Source organism: Seriola dumerili, unplaced genomic scaffold (assembly GCF_002260705.1).
Source record: "Seriola dumerili isolate Sdu_G_001 unplaced genomic scaffold, Sdu_1.0 BDQW01000449.1, whole genome shotgun sequence".
Classification (NCBI taxonomy): Eukaryota; Metazoa; Chordata; class Actinopteri; order Carangiformes; family Carangidae; genus Seriola; species Seriola dumerili.
This window is the reverse complement of record NW_019174704.1, coordinates 7,577,479-7,601,831: the sequence shown is the minus strand read 5'-3', so window position 1 is coordinate 7,601,831 and position 24,353 is coordinate 7,577,479. Positions and strand designations below refer to the sequence as shown.

At 37.9% G+C, this 24,353-nt stretch overlaps 4 protein-coding genes across 9 annotated transcripts; 2 read left to right on the top strand and 2 right to left on the bottom strand.

Annotated features, from left to right (window-relative positions):
• Nucleotides 1-1,633: 1,633 nt before the first annotated feature.
• ppme1 (protein phosphatase methylesterase 1) lies at nucleotides 1,634-7,919 on the bottom strand. Its single transcript, XM_022762602.1, has 14 exons — nucleotides 7,602-7,919; nucleotides 6,474-6,567; nucleotides 6,146-6,238; nucleotides 5,956-6,013; nucleotides 5,516-5,567; nucleotides 5,002-5,156; nucleotides 4,693-4,783; nucleotides 3,366-3,431; nucleotides 3,158-3,284; nucleotides 2,922-3,051; nucleotides 2,708-2,752; nucleotides 2,522-2,586; nucleotides 2,293-2,360; nucleotides 1,634-1,974 (listed from the first exon to the last, which is right to left on the bottom strand). Exons 1-14 carry the CDS (start codon nucleotides 7,685-7,687, stop codon nucleotides 1,971-1,973), a joined length of 1,134 nt encoding a protein of 377 aa, XP_022618323.1. The 5' UTR covers nucleotides 7,688-7,919; the 3' UTR covers nucleotides 1,634-1,970.
• Nucleotides 7,920-12,068: 4,149 nt separating this feature from the next.
• On the top strand, nucleotides 12,069-15,109 carry LOC111234359 (mitochondrial uncoupling protein 2-like). Of its 2 annotated transcripts, none has more exons than XM_022762399.1 (8): nucleotides 12,069-12,230; nucleotides 12,534-12,656; nucleotides 12,937-13,070; nucleotides 13,185-13,392; nucleotides 13,485-13,682; nucleotides 13,784-13,885; nucleotides 14,010-14,190; nucleotides 14,283-15,109. In XM_022762399.1, the coding sequence occupies exons 3-8, from the start codon at nucleotides 12,945-12,947 to the stop codon at nucleotides 14,395-14,397; spliced, it is 930 nt and encodes a 309-aa protein (XP_022618120.1). In that variant the 5' UTR covers nucleotides 12,069-12,230; nucleotides 12,534-12,656; nucleotides 12,937-12,944; the 3' UTR covers nucleotides 14,398-15,109. The 2 variants fall into 2 exon arrangements, with proteins under 2 accessions (XP_022618120.1, XP_022618119.1); XM_022762398.1 differs by having other exon boundaries at nucleotides 12,934-13,070.
• Nucleotides 15,110-16,914: 1,805 nt separating this feature from the next.
• Nucleotides 16,915-19,503, top strand: LOC111234334 (mitochondrial uncoupling protein 2-like). Of its 4 annotated transcripts, none has more exons than XM_022762351.1 (8): nucleotides 16,915-17,014; nucleotides 17,168-17,319; nucleotides 17,672-17,870; nucleotides 18,068-18,284; nucleotides 18,366-18,563; nucleotides 18,661-18,762; nucleotides 18,859-19,039; nucleotides 19,205-19,503. In XM_022762351.1, the coding sequence occupies exons 3-8, from the start codon at nucleotides 17,745-17,747 to the stop codon at nucleotides 19,317-19,319; spliced, it is 939 nt and encodes a 312-aa protein (XP_022618072.1). In that variant the 5' UTR covers nucleotides 16,915-17,014; nucleotides 17,168-17,319; nucleotides 17,672-17,744; the 3' UTR covers nucleotides 19,320-19,503. The 4 variants fall into 4 exon arrangements, with proteins under 4 accessions (XP_022618072.1, XP_022618075.1, XP_022618073.1 ...); XM_022762353.1 differs by lacking the exon at nucleotides 16,915-17,014 and adding an exon at nucleotides 17,045-17,063; XM_022762354.1 differs by lacking the exon at nucleotides 19,205-19,503 and having other exon boundaries at nucleotides 18,859-19,043.
• On the bottom strand, nucleotides 19,494-23,671 carry dnajb13 (DnaJ heat shock protein family (Hsp40) member B13). 2 transcript variants are annotated; one of them, XM_022762349.1, is made up of 8 exons: nucleotides 23,519-23,671; nucleotides 23,306-23,409; nucleotides 22,472-22,633; nucleotides 22,227-22,387; nucleotides 21,936-22,049; nucleotides 20,101-20,214; nucleotides 19,943-20,019; nucleotides 19,494-19,670 (listed from the first exon to the last, which is right to left on the bottom strand). In XM_022762349.1, the coding sequence occupies exons 1-8, from the start codon at nucleotides 23,584-23,586 to the stop codon at nucleotides 19,520-19,522; spliced, it is 951 nt and encodes a 316-aa protein (XP_022618070.1). In that variant the 5' UTR covers nucleotides 23,587-23,671; the 3' UTR covers nucleotides 19,494-19,519. The 2 variants fall into 2 exon arrangements, with proteins under 2 accessions (XP_022618070.1, XP_022618071.1); XM_022762350.1 differs by having other exon boundaries at nucleotides 22,239-22,387.
• Nucleotides 23,672-24,353: the final 682 nt, after the last annotated feature.

Genomic DNA, 24,353 nt, shown 5'->3' with positions numbered 1-24,353 from the left:
GTGGACCAATACTGCTGGGACACAAGCCAGGGTCTGATTAAACCTGAGCAAGGGTGTATGATGCTGAAAGACCCAAAAGACCTTATGGCCTATGGAAACATCACTGAGAATGTGCCCCAGTGCATCCTGGGATGTATCTTTGAATGATAATTAGGCCCAAAATGACGTAACCAAAAAAACCTCTGTCCCTGTTCAGAACTGTTCACATATCACAGAATGATCTCAGCAGCGTTAACTCTTTGGAGGACAGTCATTACAGCTGATTAATAATTCAAATGTTTATATTTTGCAACATACTGTATTTCTGAGCGTGCTGATCCATGGAGGGACAATTAACACCTGCATATCATTCCCTAGAGTTCACCAGGAACATGATGAAAAACATGTCACCTATGTCATAAAGTTTAGAAAACTGCAACTTTTTCCACTTCTTTTTCTGCTGGATCCTGTTTTGTTAACCAACTGCAGGAGACCATGTCTTGTTTCCCTTCTTTAGGATGCTCTGAAGCACAAATTTTTAAAAGAAATGCTTAATACATCTTACTACTGTTGTTTCAAAGTTGTGCATGAAGCTACAATTCTGAAAAAATACAGTATGTAAAATATTTCACATGCAAAAATACATGAGATTTTCATCAGTTGACATGAGAACTGAAAAAAGGAGGAAGGTCAGGTATACATCAACATCATCATTATCATTATAAAAATTCCTCTTTTTATGAAGAACAGAACAGAAAAGTAATTTTCTCCACTAGTTTGACCAAACTGAATTTTAGTACAATCTTTACTTTGCTAATACAAATTTTACAAATAGCTGCAATATGAATGAGAATGGAACATTTTCAGTAATGAAATAAAGCCCCAATATCATAAATTGGGATAAGAAAAAAAAAACTGTATTCATAAGTGTGTTGCCCAAAAAAAATTATCAAAAATGTTTAAACAAGTATCAGTATCTAACAGTGGAGGGAAGAGTAGGGTGGAATGAATTCTTATATTTAGATAAAGAGACATTTACATTAAAAGATGCCTACATTCATAACATCAGTTAAGAGATTTGAAATTGAGTCAAGAAAGCTAAACCTCAATCTAACAATCTGATTCCGACCTTCAAGCCGAACCATTGATGCAGCACAAAAAGCAGTCACTATCTATTCATGTGTACAAAACTGTAATAATCAATGGTCACTTCGAGTGAGATCCATGCCTTGAATGTAAGCTAGGCTTCATCTCTTGCTTTGGAAATAAAAGATTTGTTGTCTCAACACATTCTGAAATTTCATTGTGTAAGTTGAAGTCAAAGTGTGTATTATACATTTGTGTATGGGAAATGTGAATTTCATCATAAGTGTAAAGAGAAACTAGAAAACTAGAATAGACACTCATTTTATACGATTTCCCCTTGCATTGGTCACTTGCTATCTTGCTAGATGGTGTCATGTTAAGTAAAGTACCAGATCAAAGAGCTTTGGTTTGATGAATGTATTTTTTGTTCATATTACTGGCACTTTGAATTTCAAGATGAGACGACACTGTTAAGTGAAAGCCAAGTTTGAAAAATGATCATGATGTCTTTTTGATACACATAGCAAATATACAAGCATGGGGAACATTTGTATGCTGTATCCATCTTTAATTGTTTGAATTCAAACATTACAAACACATATTAACAATGATGCATTCACTCAAATTATAACATTAAAACAAGGAGAGCATTACAGTTCCAGAAATAATAAAAAAAATATAATATTGTAAAGGAAAAATACAATCAAATCCCAGTGTTTGAAAATAAAAATAAGGCAAAGCTGAAAGGCAAAGTATCTACATAACCAAAGCAATAATAATAATAATAATAATAATAATAATTGTTATATTTTCTTTAATTTTCTGTTTAATTGTACGATGATGTTGATGACTCTTGAAACATTTCTTCCATGGCTGCTGGCTATATTCAAACTGAAAACTGGAGATTAGCTGTAGAAAAACAAAGTAAAGACAATGGATTAAAAGAAGAGAATTTAGACTCTACATCTCCACTATTGCAACTATGACCTAATTTCTTTAAACAAAACAATTTAATTTAATTTATAAATTCCAAAGACCAAAGAATGCAAACTGCAGTTCTATGTTCTGTCCTTTTTACTTTGATTTTGTCCAATATTTCAGTGTATTTTATATTAAATACGCAAAAAAATATTTCAAATGAGATTTATTAAAATCAATAAACTGCTTGAAAATGTAAAAAAAAAATCTTGTTAGATGTGCACATTCTTTGGTAGGAGGTTCACTTACCACAGATATCCTTCCTTAAACTCAGTGAATTTGTGCCGGACCATAAATGTTGCTAGAGCATCTGCTACCTAACAACAGACAACAGAGGTTAAAAAAAAATACCAACAAACTGATCTTGATTAAATGGACAAAGAACCATTGAAGCCAATAAAAGAAAAACATAATCTGAACCAAACCATCATATGCTAATACATAAAGCACAGTATATGTTCAGGTGAATACTATTTACTTTTTCAGGTGCATCCTCGTGGACAGCATGACCACACTGGGGGAGGACTTGCATCTGAAATTTCCCTGTGGACAAACAGTAAGATCATGGATATGATTGAAGTTTGTGTGCTGTATTCTACAGTGTATGACGTGACATGAATGAAAACTGGAACCTCAGGATAAAATCTCCATGGGTCCTCTTTACCTTGCATCTGTCCAATAGTAAGGTCTTTGTCCAGCCTGTCAACTCCTGTACAATGGAACACGTCAGGAGTGAAATTGTGCAGTCAGTGGCAACATAACAACTTTATTGTATTCATCAAGACTAGTGGGACTGCCCTGAACTTCCATCAAGACATCCAATCAAAATTAGTTTTACGTATGAAGTACCAAATAATAATCTAAGTGAGAGATCTAACCTGCAAGCAGAAGCAGTTTTGGCACAGGGCAGGTGAGAAAGAGAGCAGACAGGCCTCTGAACCAGCCATCCCAGTACTTTTCTGTCTTTGACAGCTGCACTCGCCAGGTAAAGATGCTTTCCTTTGTCATCTGTATTGGGAAAATCAACCTTATTAGGTACTTTTCAACCTCAATCCACCACACAGACATATATGTTACACATGTCAAATATAGGGTCAGAGAGATAGAACAGAACCTCTTGATCATCTTCCTTCATTCTTTTCTTGTTGGATTCTTCTTCCACTTCTTCATCCTCTTCCTCTTCTATTATACCTTCACCAATGCTATTAGAGACACCTGGGCTGCTGGTGGATTCCTCACATCTGTGGATGTCAGAGTAGTGGTGAATAAAACTTGCAAACCCATGCAGCACCTAATGTGGAAATGAGAAAGAGCAGACATACTTTTTCACTTGGCCTCCCATTGAGACCCGTGCTGACTCTATGTTTCGGATCTGGCCACTCTTCACACTGACAGCAAAGGAAAAGAACAATTTTAGGCACAAGAAGCAGCACTGGTAAAAAGGATAATACTTAATAAAGAAATTTTACTTAAGTAGAAGTAAAATTACTAATGTATTCAGATAAAAGTAGTAAGTCAGTTAAAATGTGTGCATATATATTATATAATGTGGTAGCAATATTAAGCTACAACAATCAAAAGGTGCCTCGTCTTGTAGAATTAACAGCAGAATAAAGCAGCAGAAAATGCAGAGATGTATAAACAATATAAACTCCACAGCAGCTGCAGGTGACATAGATAAAATGTTACAGTGCTCGCAACCAAGTAGTTGCTGATGCTGTACCGTGAGTTACAATAATCAATCATTTGTTGCACACACCTGCCTGAACGTCACTTTGACACACAATCTGCTCTAAATCCAATTTCTCAGCTTGTTCATTCTCGATACAAAATATAACCAGTCCACTCAGCCTCTCTGTCTCACTGTGCTCCTCCAAGTCTTCAAACACTGAGCTGAACGAGCTCTGTAGTCACCACCAGCATTATCAAGCACAGCAGAGAGGTGGTACACACCTCACTGGCAGTAGAAGTGAACATAAGTCACAGCTGAAGGCTCCACCGTCAGTATTTTAACATTTGGCCAGACCCAGAATGCACTTGTTGGTTGCAACATGGTAGGTGTGTTTGATTGACCACTTGCTGTGGTTGCTGGGCAGTGCATCTTCTCTGCTGCAGCTGCTGATTAGTCCCTTTTCATTTCACATGTTAAACATAACTTCATCATGTGCCTGGTTTTTACTCTGTAATGATTTCAGCACTACACCGTATGTAGCAAGTTAAAACGCTTGATTTAAAAAATAATAATACTTAAGTACAAATGAAATTACAGGTTTTTAAAAATACTCCAAAAGGTAGAAGTATACACAAAAAACCCAACTATGTTACAGTAATGAGAGTAAATGTAACTCGTTACTTCCACCCCTGGAAGCAGACCAAGCTTAAGCTTGATCCAAATTAAGAATGGAGGCTCTTCAAAGTAAAGCCAGGGTTTCTGCCAGTGTATTGTAATCCTGACCTGCGACCCATTGGGCCTACAACTTTTATGGCAGAAACCCTAAAAGCTGTTCAAGTGAAAACAAAATAAAAAATTCTTTCAATGAGGCTCTTACTGGTTATAGTAGATAATGTTTGACAGTTTGCTAACATTCATGAAATAGCAGAAGAGTATAATTTGATCTGATCATACTCATCAAACGGTTTCATGTTTACCTCCACTCAATGGCATTCTCCAGAGATTTAAACGTCTTTGGTCGACTTCTGAGGAAATTCTGCATACTGTTCAAAGCATCCATTGCTGTACCTGAATGCAATTAACAAATACATTTGTGGTCAATATAACGAATAATTCTGTACTGAGCTCATTATTTTGATTTTATTTCATTATGAATGTTTATCATATAAATTTACTGCTAATTTAAAGTAGTAGTAAAAATCAACATGCTATTTGCTCTACTAAGCACCATAAAGTGATAAATATCTATCTATGATGTTCCTATTTGAGAAAGTACAAGCACTTACCTTCTACAACGTCAATAACACAGAGGCCGAGCAGGGATGGTATATGATTGGCAGTGGCTGTGTGAACTGCAATGGCCCCACCCATGCTATGTCCAATAATCATGATCGGAGGAGGGTTCTCTCCATAGAGCACCTCCACCACTTTGCCAATGTCCCTTTTGAAAGAAAAAACAAGGATAGCCTGTTAATGTTGCTATATTTCTATCATATGCATCAGTGTGTCTGAAGATACAATCGGAAACAACAAAACTAATTATTAAACCGTGAACGGAGAATCTTGTGACATATAATCATTTTTCTTTTAAAGCATAAAAGGGACAGTCAAACTCCCAAATATAAACCACAGGAACCCACCAAATGTGGACCAAACTGACGCCTGACTACATACTCCTTTAACTACTTTTTGTTCTCCAAGCTTGCAGGATTATTACACTCTCTGGTTTCCCAAATTTTTTTGTGATGCAAAGTTTAGAGTGTGAATGGGTCTCACACAGTGCCTGCACACACAACTTACTTGGCCATTGTATCTGCAGAGAGATCCTCAGGATTTTTCACTTTGGTGTCACCTGCAGATGAAGACAGAGGAGCAAATGTCACCTAAGCTGTTAAAAACTCAAAAGTTAAAAAAAAAAGTGACTTTAATCACTATATTTAATCACTCTACATCATTGCAGTATTAGAGAAAAACTAGAGTGAGTGTTGAGGATATCACATTATGACATAATGCAAATAATAAGCCAAATGTATAAGGATGGCTATCATGGATTTCCCTTTTTGAAAACACTGCAATTAATTTGCAAGTGATCACATGATGTCTATGTTTTTGCAAATCATTATTAAAAGAGGATTGATAATACTATCGGACCAAAGTGGCAAAACTATATCAAGATCCCCATTTCCCAAACTGTGAATAAAAAGTTACTAATAGTTTGTCCTGCGACTATCTATATTTACCATGAGCTCGAAGGTCCATAGCCACCACCCTGCAGTCGATCCTGCTGCATATGACAGCCTACAAAGAAAAACATTCACATCAAACATTGCGCAGCAAAAATGCAGCTTCATGAATATTCCACACTGTATTGGTCTCTATTTTATCAGAGTAAAGAGGTTACAGAGCCTCTGTTATTCTTATTATGCTCACAGTGAACACTGCCCAGGAAAGTGCAGAGTGGCCTCCTCCATGGAGCAGGAGCAGCACAGGACCATGTGAACCACTGCAGTAAATTCTGAATATGTTCAAGGTAGTCAAGGAAATATATACCAGGGCTGTGAAAGAGTTACAGTAGATACTGTTTAATGGAGAACAAACATTATCTGTAAAAATCTTAAAATCTTTTATGCTTTATACCTCATTGGAATAAAGAATGAATTGGTCTAGTATGATATGAACACTGCAGGTGCCACACCCAGAATTTCAACAATTCACACTCAATTTTCTGTAAACACATAGGAGTACAAATCAAGGATATGTCTTTGCCATTCTCATTTTCCACCTCAACATCTTCCATGGTTTCAAAGTACTGACTCCAGGGCAGGGGGGAGAAATCTCTCTTCCGTCCAGGTCTGTGTTAAAAACAAAACAAGCAAAATGTAAACCAATCTCATATTGCAGCAGGATTAATAAAATACACGGTCATTTCTAATAGCTTTTTGGTGGTCAAATTTCGCAACTTTAAAGATTGAAAATCGCCTGTACACAGACTACAGATTATGATAAAACAGGGATATTCAAAGGTAATGTAAGCAACAAACTGTGAAATTCAATACAATGTTATACAGCAAGACCAAATCATATGCCACATCTTCACTGACTGTTTCATTCAGTATCATTCCATCTCAAATCATTATGCCTTTACCTCAAATAAAAACACTCAACCCTATACAGGCTGTTTTGTTTTAATGCCCTGGCTGCTGACTATTTAACTGACCGGAAACTAGATCGATAACTTTTTCAAGGGTACTTTTTTAGGGTTTGCGTGTTGGTTTAGTTTCACAAACACTCAAGAGAGCTTGGATACTGTTTCCTTCAAACCCCAAAATATACGATGTGGGTACATCGCTACCAAAAGCACAAACTTATTTATACATCTGCTGTAACACGGTGATGTAAACAAGCAATAACAAGTCCTGACCTTCACTACATAAGCTGTCTGCATGGAAAATGAAGGTGCCTGAAACCCTGCAACAGAATCTCTCAGGGATAAAATCTGGTTTAGTTGTATTGACATTACCATCTTCAGACACTACTTACAGTGTATTGTCATGAATGGACACTGTCCACCCTGACACATCCCAGCTAATAAATAACGCCAGATTGAAGTCGTACCTGACACATTTGTAAGATGCTTATATGCCAAGAATAGTCATATTATAGAGCATATATACCGCGTTTCATCTACCACCGATTATTTAAACTCTGGCAGCAATAGCTAATAGCCTAAGCTAACACCATCAGTACAGCTTAAGCTAACTGTAAGGATAGGAGTCCAGTCTCTGTCTTTATAAATAAAGAGTAGCCGATGTGATGGTGGGTTATATTGAATGTAGCGTTAGGAAGCCGACACAATTGACAGCATGCTATTAAGATGGTAACTCACCCCATTTTCATCTTGGAGCTGGATTGGAAACCACCTGCCATGGGAGGTCTGGAAGCTAACAGGTTCAGATGCAACTGTTTCTCCATATTGTTGAAAGCGGGGTCGGTCTCTGTCAGGGACTGTTAAATGCGACCTTCCCTCTCTTTCACAGCATATGATTTTGACACCTGCACCGACGCTAGCCAGGCATAGAACAAATATCAGCTAACGCTAACTACGTTTGCCTGACAAGCTAACGGCTAGCGTTAGTCTTCACTCCTTCTAGTGCTGCTGCTGCTGTGATTATTATTTTGGGCCCGTCTCTTCTTCTTTACTTTACTTTCCCTTTAGATTAAAATGGGCCTTTTAAATCATTACTGCCATCTACTGACCACAAAATCGCCTACAATATATCTGAACTTTAAAACCATAGATTGTATATAAAAGGTTTACAGCGTTTAATGTTGTGAATCCTTAATTGTAGTTTTGTTCGTTGTTGTACATTTGAAGGATCGTTAAAGTAATCATTGTTTTTCAAGAAAGATTTTGTGTAATCATTCACTCATTTAATCATTTTGTGTAAATTAAATAGGTTTCTTTCTTTCTTTTTCCTTTAATCATGTGACCCACCCCCCTCAGATTCATCTTGGGTTCTCCTGACCCCCATTTGGGGGTCATCACTGACATCACTGACAGTACTTGCAAAATGCAACATTTACCAAACATGTTGTGTTGTTTTTACCAGCTTTTAACGTTGTTGAAATCTGACACCTCTGCACCTCTATGTGGCCTATATCATGAAATTTTGGAGTTGAAGTTCCCAACATCACACTGTCCTAGCTGGTTAATTTTTCAATAGATGCTATAATTTTCTACATTCATATAAATCGATTAAATGACTACAGGACAGCAACAAAGTTAAATCCTCTATCTTATAATACTCAAGAACACAGGGTGGCAGCAGTGCACGCTATTCACTTTACCCATGTAACTGAGACTGAATTCACTTAAAGGGGCGCTCCATCAATTTACCACATGAAGTCCAGTTTATTCATCATGGTTAGTCCCACTCAGCCTGTGAAAACTGTGAAAAAAAAAAGAATTATGTCTTCTTCAGCTCTAAAGGAGCCTGGTCAAGACTGAAAGTAACCCTAATGATGTCATAGTGATGTCATCAATCAAATCAAAACAATAATCAAACTATATGTGGATTGTGAGACAATGTCTTCCTGGGTGCAGACATGTAAAAGGCCCTCTTTGTAGTTGTTTTTTTGTCTCTTTGTGGTTATTTTGCCTCTCACTTTAGTTGTTTCATGTCTCTTTGTGGTTGTTTTGCTTCTGTTTGTAGGTGTTTTTGTCTCTTTGCCCATCTTGTGTCTCTTTGGAGACATTTTCTGACTCTTTGTAGTTGTATTGTGTCCTTTTGTAATCATTTTACATTTTTTGCAGTTGATGTTTTGCATCTCTGTGGTCATTTTGTGCCTGTGCAGTAATTCCACACCTCTTTTCTCATGTCATTTTGCACCTTTTCTGATTGTTTAGTGTCTGTTGTCATATTTGTGTGTCTTTGAGTTAACTTTGCATCTCTTTGTGGACTTTTTGCCTCTTGTTGTTGTTGCTTTTTGTCTCTTTGCAGCCATTTTGTGTGTCTTTGTAATCCAACCATGCTATGAACAGAAAAAATATTCCGTACATACAGACAATCAAAAGCTATTTAAAGGGACATGTTTTGTCTCAGTAGATCAGGATATCCTCCCCTCCCAACTGAATGATAATTTCCAATGTTGCCATCAAGATACACATTAGGAAAATTATCTACTTGTAAAAAATATGTATTTTCTAGTAAAAGAATTTTAGCTCAAATCCAGTCTTTCTATCCAAATCCTGAGCAGATGACTTTATAGTTACTGTATGGTCAACAGAGCATACACACAGTATATTCATTTGTGGAACATGTGGCCTGTACTACATGGACCACATCAGAAGGCGGGCCTTGCCTGATGGTTGGTTGGAAAAACATTTAATGGACTGGTGCTTTAGGGCAGTTAGAGGCTATTGGCTGGGATGCATTAGGGGCTGAGAGGATGCTTTCTCCCTGTGCTCTTTTTAGGTCTTTTAAATTTAGTTGACATTTATTTTTTTATTTATTTTTCAGTGTTTATATTTAATCTTTTTTTTAAAACCATTTCTGTGTTTTATTTCTTTTTATGGCAATATATTATAATATATGATAATAACATTTTATTATGATTTAGTTTGGGTATATATTCACTGAGTTTAATGTCCTTATATATTGCTTGTCTCTTGGTGTAGCCTTATTTTATAGGCCCATTTATGTCCTCAGCCAGCTATATCCTTATGCTCACCCTGTTTTGACCATTCTGACATACTGGATGTATGTCAGACTCTGCTACTTGCTGTTGTATGGTAAAACATGACCAGCCAAATTACAAACAACTGAGTCATTCCTGGTATGTGGGTTCATGTGTTGTCCCAGTGAAATACAGTATCTCTTCATGTGCGCTGTGAAATACGTATGTCAAAAATGAATTCCAAAAACTTATGACAAGCAAGGCCATAAAAGCTTGAGTCAGGTACAAATGGCTCAGATTTGATATTTAGAACACATTTTCAAAAAATCAATCAACAAAATAAAAAAAATAAAATCTCAGTATGAAAGTTGCTTTGTTTTCCTTCCTCTCTTACCAAATAATTAGTTAAGACAGTGGTTCACAAAGGCATGGTGGGCTATACAGCTGTACTGTGCTCTACTAACCTTTAGGTGACGCAGTGGCTGACTTTATTTATAACATAATAGTCTTTATTTATAGTGTAATGGAGATTAGCTGATACGAGGTTCGTGGTATTGAAAGTGCAGGAGAACACAGTGGTGACAAGGGGCTGCCGGCTCAGTTCCATTTTCATGGTCTGTAGGGGAGGTCACTGCAGACTGGTTGAAGCTGGTCCAGTGAGTTGTTTACTGGTCTGTCTGCGTGCTAAAAGGTTACTCACGCTGTGTTCTGAAGAACCTGTTTTTAGCACTGGTCAAAGAAAGCAGTTGGTGAAAGCAGCCTCTCTCTTTTTTTTTTTTTTTTCAGAAAATGCACAAATCTAAACTTTTAATTGCAGCAGAAACAGAATTTAAATGTATTATTGCCTTTAATCTCTTCAACACCAGTAACACATATACACTGTGAGCAGTTTGATATATATGATATGATATATATATCACCAAATATCACCAAAATATTTACATGTGATTAAATTATTATCAAATATTAAAAGATGAAATGGACACACTAAAACTTCACACACAAGGTCAATTTCAATTTCGATTTATGGCCACTTTAGTATCTGGAAATGTGAAATCCTGTAAATTGTGGAAAATATGTCATAGGTCAAAGGTGCAGACCATTTTCAGGTCTTTTGTAAACAAGGCACTCCTCAGCCTTGTTTACAATAACGAACTCAGGGGGGAACTTAACACATGTAATATGAAATCAATAACTTTCTACAGTAATGTCTGCAAAGTACTCAGAGACACACAAAGACAAACAGGAAACGCAGAAGTATATAGGAGAAATACTGGTGCTACATGAAGAGGATTCCATTTTTGGGAAACATAGTGGACACAGTTTTGCATGGTCAACCGCGTGAATTGACGTAAGCTTGCTGGGGCCACGACCTGGAGCTGCAATGGAAAGTCACATGCACAGAGGCATGCACACTCCAGAACTCCAACACTTGTGTCTCCCTCCTCTAACACTTTCTATTCAGCACCCAATCCCAGTCCCTTCTTTGGGTGTTGCTAGTTTGCTTGAACAGATGCTAATGGCTGAATGATTGCATACAGATGCTATGTGTATCCACCCACCCTCGTTCATTGAGTGGATTGGCTGAGAAGCATGGCGGTTCCTTAGTCTAGAACATTTTGTGACTTTATTACTTGCAGGGAGGAGGGATGAGGGAATTCCTAAAGCTCCGAAACTAGTTTTGCATTTGGTATGGGGCAGGGGCTCTAACACTTCAAGGATGTAGAGCAAATGTCATCCACTACAGAGCTCTTGTCAGCCAGTCAAATGCCCCATGAAAAGATTTAGAGAATCCTGACAAGCCTCTGATTGGCCACATATAGGCCTGCAGTATCAACCAATAGAAACATGAGGTCTGCTTATGATGTGAGTGTTGTTATATGAGCTGATATCTGCATACGTCAAAGTTGAAATTTTATGCCCTGGAGCTTGAACTGCACATATTCATGATATATTCATATTGTCAGCCAGTAAAATTAACTGTGAAATTAGCAATGAAACAATTGACCTGTTCTAAATGTTAATACTGTATGTGCTCATAGAGTATGAGTCAGGAGCACACCCCCATGATGAGACTGTTATAGGAGCAGATCAACAAGTGCTCAAATATCTGTCTGCGTCTCACAGACTCTGGTAAACATGAGATTCACATAACAGGTGTGTGCAGCTTGTCAGGCTGCCCAGTAGTCATGTGCCAAAGGTGCCTATAAATTCAGGAGCTTCTTCGTCACTGAAACAGTGAGCACACAGCATGACTTGAAGACACTAAAGGGACTTACTACTACTAGGATTCTATATTCCTTGCACTGTGCTGGATTATCCCTTTAAAACATTTCAGGTAAACTAACAGTGATCTTTAAAAAGGAATCATGCAACTTTTCATGGGTTCAGACTCCACTTATGTTACGTGATATTTAAATAGACATTTGTATTTTTAACAATAAATATTTGTCATATTAAATATTTGTTTAAAATCCATATTTTTGCATGTGTATCACCTGTATCTGTGAGGTATGATGTATTAATCAGACATAATGATAAAAAACATTGATGACATACTTTACTTGAAACCAACATGTGAAATTCTTCTTGGATCACATGTTAGTGATAACTAAATGCTTGTTTTTTTGTTTTTTTTCAGTGAGTGGTGGTATGCTGGCTGGCTCACTTCAAATAGAGTTTATGGCCAAAGGCATTTCCACAACAGAACCATTTCGAAACACTAGTGTTCTTCTCGAGAAAACTTGAAACTCTTCTTTTACAGGTATGCACAATGTTTTAGCATGAACACTTAAAATAGTACTAATACACCCAATGCACAAAATATTACTTGTACTCTGAGATTTTTCCACAGTTAGATGTTATAATCAGAACAAACAAAAGTGATTAAATGTGAGGAGATATGAAGAGTTATATTCTGTGTGTCTTGCTGAGCTGAGTAATGATTTTTTATTGGTGTGTTTAGCGTATGACGTGTGACGCACACAGAGGTCCAGGGTAAATACCATTTAGAGCAAATTTTTCCATTTGTGTCATTAAAGCAGGTGTAGAAATGGTTGGCACGAAACCCAAAGACATGGTGCCCTCTGCCGCAGTGAAGTTCTTTGGAGCAGGCACTGCGGCCTGCATTGCTGACCTCGTCACCTTTCCACTGGATACTGCCAAAGTCAGACTACAGGTTAGATTCACAGAGTTTATGAAGGCTTTACACATTTTGACTTTAAATTTTGTTCCAAATATCTGTGTTTTTAACCTGTTGCTAACAAGTTTTGGATGTCATCCTATTTCCCAGATTCAGGGGGAGGCTGTTAAAACTGAAGGGGCCAGCACAATGAAGTATCGTGGAGTGTTTGGCACCATCACCACCATGGTGCGCACAGAGGGGCCCAGGAGTCTTTACAATGGACTGGTGGCAGGACTCCAGAGGCAGATGAGCTTCGCCTCTGTTCGAATCGGTCTTTATGACTCCATGAAGCAATTCTACACACGAGGCACCGAGAGTGCGTTTCATAACTTAGTATCCCTGTGTTATATGAACAAGGTTGTTTCTCTCCTGCTGCTTCATTGTGACTGACACAAACTTTGTTCACAGGTGCTGGGATTATTACTCGGCTCATGGCGGGCTGCACCACAGGAGCCATGGCTGTAGCTTTTGCACAACCAACAGATGTGGTGAAGGTGCGTTTCCAAGCCCAGGTACGACTCGCTGATGGTGGGAGGAGATACAACGGCACTCTGGATGCCTACAGGACGATTGCACGAGATGAGGGATTAAGGGGCCTTTGGAAAGGTACTTGCCATTTTTACTTCAAATACAAATAATTGCATCGTATTAACTTACCATGAAAATTGCTTCCACTGGTTGTTAAACCATCCTCTGCTTTCTTCCAGGCTGCATGCCCAACATCACCCGTAATGCCATCGTAAACTGTGCAGAGCTGGTGACCTATGACATGATCAAAGAACTCATCCTGAAGTATGACCTAATGACAGGTGAGGCCAAAAATACCCCAAAACAAATTACTGTAGAAAATGCAGTACTACAACTTCTCACACATACAATTTCAAATGACAAAATGAATGTGAAGAGTGTGACTTTGCTTCTGTTCCCGTGCAGACAACCTGCCGTGCCACTTCACAGCAGCCTTTGGTGCAGGCTTCTGCACAACAGTTGTGGCTTCTCCTGTGGATGTAGTAAAAACACGGTTCATGAATTCAAGTGCTGGTCAGTACAGCAGTGCGATCAACTGTGCCCTCACCATGCTGACAAATGAAGGACACTCAGCGTTCTATAAAGGGTAAACATACGCTAACACAACAGTGAACCACACAAGATTAAAAAAACCTGTTTGGCACACTTGATTACTTTTCTTTCATTTGTCTCCTTTAGGTTCATGCCTTCTTTCTTGCGACTGGGGTCCTGGAACATTGTGATGTTTGTGACATATGAACAAATTAAACGGGGTATGACCAGGGCACAACAGTACTGGGAGTCTCCATTTTGATCTCCGCTCGCCAGACGCAATGGACTTGCCTTCACCATGATGCAGTGGTGACTTGTATTTGGAAAAGGAGAGGTCCAAGTGGAGGTGCAACAGAGCTTCAAATGATTTCGGGGTCACATAGTCAGATCACGGACGTGGCTCAGAGATGGACTTCATGTGATTGGGTGACTCTGTGGGCATTGTTATAATACCAGAATGATTTAATGATTCAAGTTTAAAGACACTGTGCATTGTAATGGTGAGCGCCTCCATTACAAAAAATATTTATTCAGGTGTAGAAGATGGATGTGAAAGGCTAATTCCATGAGGATATGGTTGATCTTGTTTTCACATAGATACTGAAGCCTTGTTCAGCTGGCTGTTCACTTTGAAGGTGGATTTTCATGTTTACAAGAAGGAACTGGAAGCTCGTATGAATAATGTTACAGGCAGGTTAGGGAAGATTTTCCATGAAAGCAATGGACAGACTGAATCTGGCACCACAGACCTAAACTGTGATCACTTTATGTCCTTTACTTTATCTTCTGTATTGTAGATCGTTTACAATGTTTACCATTATTTGTGGTGCATGTGGTCAGGGTTTTTATAGGTTTATCTACAGTATGTGCTGCTTATTGTAAATAGCATGATTTATTGCTGGTCAATAATTCATATGAATAGAATGGAAGATGTTGTAGACAATGATAAATAATGCTAAAATGAATTAATAAAATGCCACTTTTTAAAATCTAAACTCTATCTTTTATTTATCTATCTTTTACAGTTTAAATAGGGGGATTAAATAGAGGGGAAAAAGTGGGGTGAAATAGAAATATATCAGGCTGCTTGATAAAGTGGTGAAAGTTGTTCACGGAAAGTGGAGCATCTTGGGATTTAAGCGGGACAGTGCTCAGTATTTACATTTCTTTTTTTTTAGTATATTTTTTGGGTTTTTTTTTAAATTGTTTTATGCCTTTATTTGATAGCACAGTAGAGAGACCGGAAATGAGGAGACAGAGAGAGGGGGAATGACATGCAGCAAAGGGCCGTCCGATGCGGGACTTGAACCGGGGCCAACTGCAGCGAGGACTGTAGCCTCTACACATGAGGCGCCTGCTTAGACCACTACGCCAGTCGACGCCCCGTATTTACATTTCTTTGTGAATCAGAAATCAGTATTATATATCATCTCAAAGGCAAATGTGACACTTAAAACTGGATTTAATTCTTACTTACAATTTGATGATTAATGTAAGATGAGGGTCCCACTTGGTCCCATTGAACCAGTACAGTTAGACTTATTTCCTCCTATCAGACATATGGCGCCATCTTCTTTGACATATCAGTCGAAAAAGAAAAATCAGTGGCTACTTTAAGAATAGAGAAAAGGTGTTCACAAGGGAAAACACTGGCTGATATAAATACACTCATCTGAACATCTCAGCAGCTGGTGCCCTGAGAGCAGAACTGTGAGTTAACTTTAACTGACAGAAAGAAAGCAAGGTTTTCTGTTAGCAATGGGCCTTTGAATATTCATTGGTCCTGGAATATTTCCAGAATTGCCTGCTCCTGATGCTTGGTATTATACTTGGGTCAGTCAGATGTATAGAGTTACATGGCCTTAATACAGCTGCACATGATGTAGGACAACATGTTCCCAAGCATTCATTTATGACATTGCGGTTTACAAGTATTTTATATGATAAGACGATGTTTGTACAATGTAGCCAACCTCTAAACTAATAATACCACATTGCTTTACAGGGCCCTATCAAGGATACATGGTTGCGTTCATACACAACTATTCACATCTACAATACAATTCAGTTTGTAAATTTATTTTCAAAATTACTTTTCAGTGTAGTACTTCATGAATGAGTGCAGGAACAACAGGCCATGGGACAAATTTTAACAAAAAGCTGTGGCAAGATGTTAATGGGTCTGAACATGCAGATCTGATTTGGCGTTCAGTGTACTTTGTGTTCTTGTATTTTCACCATGACTCAGCACTTAACTCTGCATGTGGCTCAGAAGGTCGAGCAGGTCATCCCCAAATCTGAGGGGTTGGTGGTTTGATGCCCGGCTCCTCCAGTCTGTGAGTTGAAGTGTCCTTGGGCAAGCTACTGAACCCCAAGTTATCCCTCAGTGTATGGGTATGATGCATGAATATGTGTGTGAATGTAGCATGTATTGTAAATGACTTTGAGTGGTCTCTAAGACTAGAAAAACACTATATAAGTGCAGTCCTAGAAAGTCCAATTTTGTAATGCAACATTTTATTTTCACAAAATACTCAACTCTCAATATATTCAGCATGTACATCACAACGGTGGTTTTTAATGTTTGTTGTTATGTGTTGTTGGTCTGAGGACACAATACAGAGGAAGCTTGATTATGAAGGAAGACAAAGAGGAAGCAGACAAATACAGCCACAGGCTGTTTGTCACACAGACAGATTTACAGTCTACTCATGGGATCAGCAGGCAGCCCATAAAGATACACTGGGGGTGGGGCCCTACCAGCAACACATGCCATGCCGTGATGTAACAGCATCATGGCAATATTTAAAGAGGCAGCTCTCTTCAACACACCACTGCATCCTGTCCATTCATCGGCTCAGAGTCAGCAATTCATTTGGGTGCTCTCACTTTTTACCAGGCAGTTTCACTTCCACAAATCAAATCACAGTACAATCAAAATCTTTAAAATTGTTTTCTTTCTGGAAAATTGGAATTTTTACCATTACTTTGTTACATTACTATGTTGTTATTTTTTATTTCTGTTTTCCCAGGATTTGGAGTATGATTTTAAAGCTCATTACTTTTGAAAAGTCTTCTATGGAAAAACAAGGAAACCAATTCATAGCTGGGACAAAGTTCAGCCAGAGGGACACCTTTAGAGAATCCTGATCTCTAGTTTCTGTCTGAAAACGCATGCAAAAAGGTAAGAACTAGCCAAAGTTCAGACTTCAGTGTGACGATTTGGAATTAAATGAGAGAAATCATTTTTTTGTGCTGTTGAATTTGCAAGGGCTTTGTTTTTCCGCTGATGCAAACCTTTCCTGTCTGAACAGAATGTACTGAACAGCTGTTTTTTGTTTAGCATCAGTAAAAACTCTCCTTTTGCTTAATGGGGGTGTTACATGAACCGCCCATAGGTATCATAGTGTACAGATTCAGAGACATAGAAAAAACCAAAAAAAAAAACCAAACAAACTCCTAAATAAAAAATGTTCTATAGTGTGGCATTTTGTGATTCTAATGTACCAGCTTGTGTTCTGGGTCTATGTTTTCAGATTAAGGAGGAGCTCCAATCCACATTAATCAGCCATACTTCAATCCTTACATTGATCAAAATAATCCTGGAAAATGGTTGGATTTGGACCTGCATATGTGCCCCCATCAGAAGCTGTTAAATTTGTAGGAGCAGGAACTTCAGCCTGTATTGCTGACCTGCTTACCTTTCCCCTGGACACAGCCAAAGTGCGACTGCAGGTAAAAAAAAAAAGAAGCTTTTTGCGAAGTTAACTTCCCATCAAAACATCTAATTCATATTTTGCATGTGCACATATTATATTTGAATATAGTGTAGGTAAAATATAAATTTGATAAATGCATTTCTTAGTGCTTAAAAAACTGAAAAAGCTGCTTAACGTATATTGAAGTCCTCCATTATCTTTTATCCTGCACAGATCCAAGGGGAGGCCAGAGCCTCAGCAGCTGCAGGGAAAGGGTTTGCAGTGAAGTATCAAGGAGTGTTTGGCACCATCACCACCATGGTGCGTACAGAGGGGCCAAAGAGTCTTTACAGTGGACTGGTGGCAGGGCTCCAGAGGCAGATGAGCTTTGCCTCTGTCCGCATTGGTCTCTACGACTCTGTAAAACAGTTCTACGCTAAAGGCTCTGATCGTGAGTATCCATTCATGTATTATAACTATTAGTCTAGTTGAGGGCGTTCTGCACTAATCACCTCCCTCCTCTGTGGTTCAGATGTAGGCATCGGCAGTCGGCTGCTTGCGGGATGTACCACAGGTGCCATGGCGGTTGCTTTTGCTCAGCCCACAGATGTGGTTAAAGTCCGCTTCCAGGCACAGGCCAGGTCCTCTGGGCACGCCAGACGCTACTGTAGCACCATTCATGCTTACAAGACCATTGCTAAGGAGGAAGGCATTCGTGGTCTATGGAAAGGTAGCTTGAGCTTAAAATGGTTCTGTAGGTTTTGAAGGTTATCCTAAAATTTCTTGTGATAAAGGTTTTAATGTACTTATATTACTCTGTCATACAGGTACAGCTCCAAACATTGCACGTAATGCAATTGTCAATTGCACAGAACTGGTGACATATGACTTCATCAAGGACACGCTTCTTCAGTCCACTCCCCTGACAGGTATAACAATGGCTGCACCAACATGATCCAGTGGCATGAAATAAAGCGTGAGTGTTTTCCTTCCTGGAGTCATAACCTTCAGCCTTTACTGTACAGACAATCTGCCCTGCCACTTTGTGTCAGCCTTTGGTGCAGGGTTATGCACAACAGTCATTGCCTCTCCAGTTGATGTGGTCAAGACAAGATATATGAACTCTGCTTTTGGCCAGTACAGCAGTGTCCTCAACTGTGCCTCTGCAATGATGACCAAAGAAGGACTGCTTGCCTTTTATAAAGGGTAAGCATACACTACATCGATAAAATTTTAATGGTTAATGAGGACGTAAATTAAACATTTATAGAGGAAGGTGAGGAGATCAATGACTGTAAACAAAATGACAGCTATTAATATGAACATGGATGGCAATCAATCACATTATTCTTCTGTTTTTCTGGTCTTGAGGTTCATGCCATCTTTCTTACGCCTGGGCTCCTGGAACGTGGTGATGTTTGTAACATATGAGCAGCTGAAACGGGCCATGACGGCAGCGAATCACAACTGCACAACTATACTGTAATCATTATTGGCTGGCAGAGGGCTGATGTGATAGCACAGCGATGTTGTTTACACATTTCTTTACTTTTTGTTGCCTCCTAGTATATATTTCAACTCAAATTATCAAAGTTATACAAATTGTGTTTAAACTGACAATTACATACATTTAATAGTTTAGCAACACATGTATTAAAATGTGATCAATATTCACTGCTGTGACATTTATTTTAGAGCTTGTTTGATCAGATGCTTTCTCTCAGCCGAGAGCTTGTCGGGGAACTGGATATCAAAAGTAATGATGAGATTTCCTCTCTGTGAAGCATCCTGGGACAGCGGCATTCCCTCTCCCGTCACCACTTTTTTGTACGTAGGGCTGATGACAAACAAATCAGAGACAGGAAAATGGTAACTGATGCAGATGAAGCATGAGCCATAACAAAACATATCCTTCTAGAAATGTCCCTCTTTAACTGTACAGGTGATATAAAGAGTCTGAATTTCTTATGATAATCTCTCCCTGTTACAATTATTCATTCATCTTTTAGAGTATCTGAGATTAATGTCAAAATATTAAAACAAAATACAGTATTACACATGAATGTTATTTGTTATTCCACTTTTGCCCCAATATAGGAAATCACTTACTGCACAAGGTCACTGATGGGAATATTGAGTAGCCTGCCATCTAGTGTCTCCACATCCACAGAGAAGCCAGTCAAGGCCTGTGGTAAAGTTTTTTACTTCAGTGGTTATTCTGCTTAATCTAAATCTTTAAGTTTGAAATCCTCTTTAACGTGACTCACCATCTCCAGAGAGATCTGGGCCTTGTAGATCAGGTCATTGAGTTGTCTTACGAACATAGGATGACTCTTCTGTCGCACTATGAACACAATATCTGCAGGGATGCTGTTTGGTCCCTAAAAATAAAATACATTAAGATGATTACATTATAGTCAGGCCCTTTCGCTAAGAGACAGCTTAGTAATAACGTGTTCCTATGTATAGTTTGATAAAGAATAGCTATGCACATATTTTCTTTTGACTAGAACTAATCAGATCATTACACAAAAAGCGTATTTGACGACAATCATATAACCACATCTGAGCTACTTGACAAAGATCTACTCAGAGAAAGAGCTCAACATAGGGTCAAAACAAAGTTTGTAGTTGTAATTCAACCTTTGTAAACCTATAAAATAAATCTGCATGAAATGAAATTCAATTACTAGATGTGTAGAAATGATTTGTAATTGTAGGAAAAAATGACATATATCTGTACACATACTCTTTTCAAACATGCACAAACTTGAATTTCTCATACAGATTTATTTCACAGGTTTACAAAGGTTGATTTACAACTACAAAGTTTGGAATTATTTGTGAAATCACCTTACAAGCTCAGAATCTTATTGACCCTAATTTGAGCTCATATTAGAGTGGGATCTGCTGAGGCCACCTACTGGTAACACTGAAGCAGATCCAGTGGAAAGTATAACAGTTAAATTAACAGAACAATTTAATACTTAATTACTTAATTACCTACCCGTTAGTATTAAACCCTTATTTTTCTACTATATTTACCTCATTCTGACATAAGCATTTCAAAACTGTCCACTGCATTCTGTGGTCACCATTTTTTACAATTACAATAGGTTTAGAGAAAAAAAAGCATGAAATTTAAAATTCTAGTATGAAATGATACATTCAGATGTATGATAAAAAATTTATTCAGTATTAAGCAAGTTAATAATTCTCTTATGATTGATCCAATATTATCCAAAGCATTTACCCTTCTCCAACAGAGAAGCCTACAAGTGTTATTATTTTGACTTTCTTTATGCTCATGATAATCTAATATACATTTCCACAATGTTGCATTATTATAATGTCAGTAAAAATGTTCTTCATGTACTTTGAACCCAAACTTTTCAGTTTGAGGAATATATTTTGTGTTTCTCATCCATAATTATACATATTGGTATATTTGTCACTGGCTAGACTTCCCTCTAAAGCTTATAGCACACTAAAAGCTTGGATTATCTATAATGAAACAATGAAGTATTGGGTAAATAAGCACCAGGGACAGCGCCACAAACCAAAACTCAGATCTTAACAAAGATTCTTGAGAGAAATTTTGCATAAAGCAAGGAAATAAAGACACAGTGGGGACTATCACCAAAACTTTACCTAGTTCTAATCAGAATTACTCATCCTAACCTCAACCATGACAACATATGTCAACAAACCATTTCAAGTCACATGTTAGCAGCTTTTTCTGACTGCTCTCACAGAGGAAGATAGTGTTGAGTAGGAGGACCAGTAGTAACAACAGGTCAAATCCCTTTTACAGTATTACTGTATAAATCCCTGCACAAAAGTCGCTTTTCATTGACACCAGATTAAGTGCCTATAGGTCTTCTTCAATCTGATTAAAGTCATACTGATGATGAACTATAAGACTGTTGAAATAACCACATGCAAATAAGATAAATGGTTTAACAGGATAAAAATAAAACATCATACAGAATGATGAGTTCACTCTCCTAAGACATTGCTACAGGCATCAGACTGGTTGAATTGTTAGTGACAATTACTACAGCTGTCTTAAATATCAACAAAAAATATGTATAGCTCTTACCTGATCTCCCTCTTTGGAAAAAATTATCCTTGTGCCTTCTTTCCATCCAGGCTTAACATTTATAGACAGGATCTTGTCTTTGATACTGGATGTGTATCCATCCTCATTCATAATCTGTTGAACAAATAAGGCAAAAATAATACATGTATTTCACTTTCAGTGTGATTTATTCAATGTAAATATTTTTTTATGCAAAGTCATTTCAAACCTCTCGAGTTGTTGTTGTATGAACTGTATGAATGATTTGGCCAGTGAAAAACTGGGATGAGAAAAGATAGTTATCTCACGTACAGATGTTCTTACCCTGCGAGATATTTTTATCTTTTTTGTGCATCCATGGAAGAGATCATCCAGGGACAAATGAAGATCTCTCTCTATTGGGGAATCTTGAGTCTTCACCACTCCTGGTTGCAGGCCACCAAACTGAAGAGGTACATCATTTGTATAGAAGTCTAGAAAAAAATATGATTAATGCAGTTGTTATGAAATTTGAAAAATCACATTCACTAAATGATCTTTGCCTCTGTCTTTCTCACCTGCAAATGGGTTGTCACCTCCGAAAAACTGTCTGAATGTTTTGTCTGGATTCCCATGGTAGACATATTTAGATGACCAAGCCCCATCCCTGCCAAACTCGGGTGGGATACCACCTTTTAGTCCCTCCTCACCAAACTTGTCATAGGTTGCCTTTTTTTGAGCTGTTACAAAGAAAATAGATATCGTTATCAACCCAAACTACTAAACAAATACAGTTAAAATACTAGTATTAGTAAAATGGTACTGATATTGTGGTAAAAGGTAGAAAGATAGATTTACATAATTGCCCTGAACACTTTTATTGTAGTTTACAGTAGCTTTAATTATACAGACTTTGGTCTGTGTCGATCACATATTAATAGAATAAGCTTTCCTATCAGCACTTTCCACCCCATCTTCAGCTGTAGAATCATGATACATTAAGTATAATGTTTTGTATTATAATATTTTTTTAATCTTCAGACATAAGAACAGATAGGTAGGGAATCGGTGACATTAATTACAGATAAACAAGCTGAAAATAAAATATAAGGACTCTATTATTCTCACATATATTTTTATTGTGTTTTATCCTATTTTAGTTGTGTGTCTATCTTTAACCTCATTGAATTAATTAATTTTTGCCGCAATAATATCCTTTCTTCATGAATACTACAGGTTGCACGGAGGTACACATGTTGCAAATAACCCTACACCAGTCGCCCCTTAACAACAGAGTTGGTATTATAGTAAAATATACAGTATAGTCTACGTGATGGGTTGTACTAACGTAATAAATAATCTAGAATATTCATGGCGAAACCAATTTCAGTTTCCCTATTCCTGATACTTACGGTCGCTCAATACATCGTATGCTTCACCCAACTGACTGAACTTGTCGGTGCATCCAGGTTCTCTGTTGCTGCTCGGGTGAAACTTCAACGCAAGACGTCGATATCTGGGGAAATAAGAGGAAAAATTGTGACAACAAACACAAACCAGTTATTGAACATTTGTGAGAGGAACTTAACGAGAAACTTAACGGTTGGTAGTTTAACAAGACCTACGCCTTTTTTATTTCTGCGTCTGTTGCATTTCTGTTTATTTCCAGCGTCTCGTAGTAATCCTTAACCATTGTGGAATTAAATGCTTATAACTATCTTAAAAACTCAAGGTAAAGTTCAGTGACAAAATTAGCTAAAAACACAGAGCAGCCGTTGTTTAGCTTGGTTTCCGGGGTAACAGTAGCTTGGGAAATTGTCGCGGGACTTACAGCCAACTGCGGATAAGGAATGGTAAATGACTGACAAAATAATTGACTCGGTTTCACTTTTTACACTATCTTACATACAAATAAAGTTTGATTCTTGGATTGATAGTTGCACCACCTTTGTGTGTATGTATGTGTGTATGTCTCCTGCCATCTACATTATGTACCCTGTCACTGCAGTTGCAGGTAATTTGATTAAGCACAGTTCCATTTTATTTAGGAATATGCACAATGTGAGCTGAATATAAACTCACTGCAATGTACAGCCATTATTTTGACACAGGGCCCCACCAAAAGGCAAGAACCACAAGATTAGCTAATGATGCAGAACTCCAAATAGTTGATATTCTTTCCCTAATGTTACTAGTTCCTATAGCAATTAATCTAATTATATGCAACTATTGACATGAAGTGAACATGAAGTTTTTAGTCTCTGGGGCAGTTTTGCAATTGGCTTGCTACAGGTTCACACAGGTCACTATGATCCCCCTAATATTTCCCTTTATATGAATACTTGTGCCACATTGGACCATAACAGACACTCAGGCATGAATAATGGTTGGATTCCATTTCAAGGGCTCTGGTATTATGAATGCTGGTTCAGTGGCCTGGCATATTTTAGAGCCTTCATT

What these genes read in the sequence shown, in the direction of transcription:
- LOC111234359 (XM_022762399.1), top strand. Translation starts at nt 12,945, where the DNA reads ATGGTTGGCACGAAACCCAAAGACATGGTGCCCTCTGCCGCAGTGAAG. An exon ending in CTACACACGAGGCACCGAGA is followed by an intron (nt 13,393 to 13,484) that starts GTGCGTTTCATA and finishes CTTTGTTCACAG; the next exon opens with GTGCTGGGATTATTACTCGG. An exon ending in GAAGTATGACCTAATGACAG is followed by an intron (nt 13,886 to 14,009) that starts GTGAGGCCAAAA and finishes GTTCCCGTGCAG; the next exon opens with ACAACCTGCCGTGCCACTTC.
- LOC111234334 (XM_022762351.1), top strand. Translation starts at nt 17,745, where the DNA reads ATGGTTGGATTTGGACCTGCATATGTGCCCCCATCAGAAGCTGTTAAA. An exon ending in CAGCCAAAGTGCGACTGCAG is followed by an intron (nt 17,871 to 18,067) that starts GTAAAAAAAAAA and finishes TATCCTGCACAG; the next exon opens with ATCCAAGGGGAGGCCAGAGC. An exon ending in CTGCTTGCCTTTTATAAAGG is followed by an intron (nt 19,040 to 19,204) that starts GTAAGCATACAC and finishes TCTGGTCTTGAG; the next exon opens with GTTCATGCCATCTTTCTTAC.
- ppme1 (XM_022762602.1), bottom strand. Translation starts at nt 7,687, where the DNA reads ATGGAGAAACAGTTGCATCTGAACCTGTTAGCTTCCAGACCTCCCATG. An exon ending in TTTCCTGGGCAGTGTTCACT is followed by an intron (nt 6,014 to 6,145) that starts GTGAGCATAATA and finishes TTTTCTTTGTAG; the next exon opens with GCTGTCATATGCAGCAGGAT. An exon ending in ATGGGAGGCCAAGTGAAAAA is followed by an intron (nt 3,285 to 3,365) that starts GTATGTCTGCTC and finishes TGACATCCACAG; the next exon opens with ATGTGAGGAATCCACCAGCA.
- dnajb13 (XM_022762349.1), bottom strand. Translation starts at nt 23,586, where the DNA reads ATGGTTAAGGATTACTACGAGACGCTGGAAATAAACAGAAATGCAACA. An exon ending in GACGCAGAAATAAAAAAGGC is followed by an intron (nt 23,410 to 23,518) that starts GTAGGTCTTGTT and finishes TTATTTCCCCAG; the next exon opens with ATATCGACGTCTTGCGTTGA. An exon ending in ATACGATGTATTGAGCGACC is followed by an intron (nt 22,634 to 23,305) that starts GTAAGTATCAGG and finishes TCTTTGTAACAG; the next exon opens with CTCAAAAAAAGGCAACCTAT.